At 35.3% G+C, this 5,000-nt stretch overlaps 1 protein-coding gene across 1 annotated transcript in view; it reads right to left on the reverse strand.

The window, feature by feature from the left end:
• Window positions 1-675: 675 nt before the first annotated feature.
• The window catches only part of cttnbp2 (cortactin binding protein 2), a 120,572-nt gene continuing 116,247 nt past the window's right edge, over window positions 676-5,000 (reverse strand). Inside the window, exon 23 of the mRNA XM_061894315.1 lies at window positions 676-1,728. Within this exon, the coding sequence (XP_061750299.1) occupies window positions 1,498-1,728 (231 nt within the window). The 3' untranslated portion in view covers window positions 676-1,497. The remainder of the gene's footprint in view (window positions 1,729-5,000) is intronic.

Here is a 5,000-nt window from a genome sequence, read left to right on the forward strand (position 1 = left end):
AAATGAGCTCTTGAAAACAAAACAAAAAAATATATAGACTGTTATCATTTTACAACAAACACATATATTTCACATTTTAGTACCATTTTTTAGCAGTGTATTTCACATTTTAGTAGAGATTTTAAGTATATTTCACATTATAGTAAAGTTTACAAAAGTATATTTCACGTTTTAGTACATATTTTTTTTAAAGTATATTCCATATTTTAGTACCTTTTTTTAATAAGTAAGACACTAGTAGACATTTTGTGAAGTTTATTTCACATTATAGTACTTTAAAAAAAGTGTTTTTCTTATTTTAATACATGTTTTCTAGAAGTATATACCATATTTTAGTACACATTATTTCAAAGTATATTTCACATTATTGTGCATATTATTTAAATTATAATTCACATTTTAGGACAAATCTATATTTCACATTTTAGATCATATCTTATTTTAATATATTTCATATGTTAGGACATATTTTTTAAAAGTATACTTCACATTTCTTTGATTTTTTTCCATGGAAAAAAGTGAATTTTATTTCCAACTCTGGAGACAACATGCGGGTGGTATGCAAATATATGCTAATATATGCAAATGTGGCTTATCATGACTGCCGAACAAAAATTCAAAAGTTGCAAATATGATTGACATGTTTTTTTCAAAGATTTTAATATTTTTGTGCCTGAAAGACAACTTTAAAACAACAACTTTTTTTTCAAAGATTTTAATATTTTTGTGCTTGAAAGACAACTTTTTAAAAGACATCTGAAAGCGTCCCCTGTACATATTTATACATTTGATATATTCATATAGATTCATACACAGAAAATAAAGCGTACAGAGAACACAGTGATTGATGGGACGCATGAAGGGGCGTGGTCTGAGGCTGGGGGGGCGGGGTTTAATATGGCTTACATCTACAACTTATTGCCCCCCCCCACTGAGAAACACTACTGTACATCATCATCGTCACAAACTACTTCCTGTGGTCAAAGCACGACAACACTTTTGCAACGTGACCACGCCCACTTTGAGGCCCCACCCCCTACTCTGCATGAAAACAAGACGCTGGTCCCGAGAACACGACTGCGGCACATCACGAGTACAAAGAGCAAAGGTCAAAGGGTAGCTGGAGGGGCAGAGGGAGCTGTCGTCATGTCTACTTCCTGTGATAGAGGCGGGACATTGGACTCAAAGGAGGGGTTGTCTAGTCTTCAAATCTGCATGCCTTCGTGTGATTGGCTCTTTAAGTGGGAAGAGGAGCTAATGCGGTTCGTCGACTCATCAATTAGTTCCGAGACCCGTGTGGTTGGGGGCGGGGCAAGGCGGGGTGTGTCTACTAATTATTGGTCATTTACAAGACCCTGATGTCCGCATTTGATTGCTCCTTCCTCAAGGGGCGGGGCAGAGGAGGAGACTAATTGTTGACTAATTAAGTCCTAGTAGTATTATTGAGGGGCGTGTCCCAAACGGTGGTGGTGTGATTGGCTGGACGGTGGGCGTGTCTTACTTGTTGTCATGCAGGACCCAGATCTCCTCGTGTGATTGGTTGCTGCTGTTTGGCGCCACCTTTGCTTTGCTGCCGCTTCTGCAGGAGCTGGAAGGCGCTTGCTTGCTGCTGCCCTTGTTGTTGTTGTTACTGACCGTGGGGGCCCGAGGCTGCGGACCCCTGCTGGGGACGGGGAGCTGGGATTTAACCCGAGGGCCCGACCGGCGCTCGCTGGTCTGCGCGGCTGTCTGCAAGAAGAGACTTGAATGTTGAAAAGAGCGCCACCTGCTGCAGAAGTGAAGACTTGTAATACAGGGCACTGGCCAACAGGGGGCAGCGGGGAACACAGAAGAAGATTTCAAAGGAGTGTTTCATTCCTGAAGGTGAAGCCTTGACAAAAAAAAAATCCGACCTTCTGCATAAAACGTGTCCAAAGTACCAAAATAAAATAAAAAGAAGACATAAAAAAGTGGAATAAAAGAGCCAACTACTTTCTGTAACAAGTTTCAATGACTCTAATAACAAAAACATGTTTTCTTTAAACTATCATTGCTCAAAAAATAACATTAAAGAATTATTGACATATTCAAGGCTCCAATTGAATAAAAGATTCCAATTTTTCAAAAAAGGGAAAATATTGCACATTTTATAGGTTTGCCATGTGTGTGTGTGTATATATATATATATATATATATATATATATATATATATATGTGAATTGTGAATTATATTTATATAGCGCTTTTCTCTAGTGACTTAAAGCGCTTTACATAGTGAAACCCAATATCTAAGTTACATTTAAAGCAGTGTGGGTGGCACTGGGAGCAGGTGGGTAAAGTGTCTTCCCCAAGGACACAACGGCAGTGACTAGGATGGCGGAAGCGGGAATCGAACTTGCAACCCTCAAGTTGCTGGCACGGCCACTCTACCAACCGAGCTATACCGCCCCATATATGTATATATATATATATATTTTTTTTTTTACACAAAACAGGGCATAAAACATATAAAGTCATAATATGAAAGTTGATCGAAAGATTCAAGAATTAAAAAGAAAAAATAAGACTTATCTATGTCTTCTTTTAATACTTTTATGAGTGGGTCCTTTTTGGGTCCCCAAGACCTTTAAAGGGGAACATTATCACCAGCCCTATGTAAGCGTCAATATATACCTTGACGTTGCAGAAAAAAGAACATATGTTTATTTAACCGATTTCCGAACTCTAAAAGGGTAAATTGGGCGATTTACACGCCTTTCAATTGACAGCCTGTCGAGCGATGACCTTTCAACCGTGACGTCACAAATTGAAGCAATCCGCCATTTTCTCAATCTTATTACACGCACCAAGTCAAATCAGCTCTGTTATTTTCAGTTTTTTCGACTGTTTTCCCGTACCTTGGGGACATCATGCCTCGTCGGTGTGTTGTCGGAGGGTGTAACAACACGAACAGAGACGGATTCAAGTTGCAACAGTGGCCAAAAGATGCGAAAGTCCCTTGTTTGTTCTGCACACTGACAGCTATGCTACGACAGAGATGGCAAGAATGTGTGGATATCCTGCAACACTCGAAGCAGATGCATTTCCAACGATAAAGTCAACAAAATCACAAATGTGAGTTTTGTTGATGTTATTGACTTATGTGGAGTGTATTAATCAGACATATTTGGTCACAGCATGACTGCAAGCTAATCGATGCTAACATGCTATTTAGGCTAGCTGTATGTACATATTGCATCATCATGCCTCATTTGTAGCTATATTTGCATTCAGCCTTTCCCTCCACCCACATTTAATGCCAAACAAACACATACCGATCGTTGGTTAGAAGGCGATCGCCAAATTCGTCCGCGCTTCCTCCCGTGCCGCTGTCTGTCGTGATATGGCTCAATAGCTTCAGTTTCTTCAATTTCGTTTTCGCTATCTGCCTCCACACTCCAACCATCCGTTTCAATACATGCGTAATCTGTTGAATCGCTGAAATCCGAGTCTGAATCCGAGCTACTATGCTATACCTTTCTGTGCTATCCGCCATGTTTGCTTCTGGTGGCTTCATGCAGTGATGTCACAGGACAATAGACGGGTGGATGTAAAGACGGTTAAAATCAGGCACTTTGAAGTCGTTTTTCGGGATATTGCGTGATGGGTTAAATTTTGAGAAAAACTTCGAAAAATTAAATAAGCCACTGGGAACTGATTTTTATTGGTTTCAACCCTTCAGAAATTGTGATAATGTTCCCCTTTAAGTGTGATTATTTTTATTTAAAATGGTCATTGCTCAAAAAGTAATGACGACAAAATCACTGTTATGAATTATTTACTTAAGGCTCCAATTACTTCACATCAAATATTACACTCTGAAATATATTTGAGGAAAATATGACAAATTGTGGGGGTTTTTGCCATAAAAATAGGGTATTCTTTGATGAAATGGGCAAAAAATGTAGAATAATAAAAATTTTATTAGTAGGCCCTCTTTAGGTCCCTTTCACATTTTAGTGTAATATTTACATACATTATATATATATCTATATCTCTCTCTCTCTATATATATATATATATATATATATATATATATATATATGTATATATATATATATATATATATATATATATATATATATATATATATATATATATGTATATATATCCATCCATCCTCTTCCGCTTATTTATTATTGTAATTGTCATTGCTCAAAAAAAACAGAATCAAACTCAAGGTAATTCATTATTGACCTGTTAAGGTGTCCAATTACTTCCGATTAAACATTCCACTTTGACATACTGCATATTTTTGGGGGGGATTTTTTTTTCTTAGACAAAAAGGGCATGAGATAAAAAAAAATAATAAAAAAACTTATATTGATGGCTACATCTGAAGATGGTTATTGGTTATAATGTTCAAGTTGATTTCACATTTTAGTTCATATTTTTAAAAAGTAGGTTTCACACTTCAGTACATATTTTGGGGTGGATATTTCACACTTTAATACATTTTTTTCAAAAGTATATTACAAATTCTAGTAAATATGTTATAAGAGTATATTTTACATTTTAGTACTTATTTTACAAAATTATATTACACAGCATATTTCACATTTGAGTATATTTTATAATTTAGTAAATATTTAATAAAAGTATCACAGAATAAGCGGTAGAAAATGGATGGATGGATTATATAAGTATATTTCACATTTTAGTACATATTTTCAAAGAATATTTTACACTTAAGTATTTCACATTTTAGTATTTTTTTTAAGGTATATTTCACATTTCAGTACATATTTTTAAAAGTATAATTCTTATTTTAGTACATATTTTTAAAAAGTATAGCTGACATTGCAGTACATATCATTTTAAGTATAGTTCACATTTTAGTACATATTTTTAAAAAGTATACCTGACATTGCATAACATATCATTTTAAGTATAGTTCACATTTTAGTAAATATTTTTAAAAAGTACAGCTGACATTTTAGTACATAATTCATAATATTGTATTTCACATTTTAGTACATATT

This window comes from Nerophis ophidion, linkage group LG03, assembly GCF_033978795.1.
Source record: "Nerophis ophidion isolate RoL-2023_Sa linkage group LG03, RoL_Noph_v1.0, whole genome shotgun sequence".
Lineage (NCBI taxonomy): Eukaryota > Metazoa > Chordata > Actinopteri > Syngnathiformes > Syngnathidae > Nerophis > Nerophis ophidion.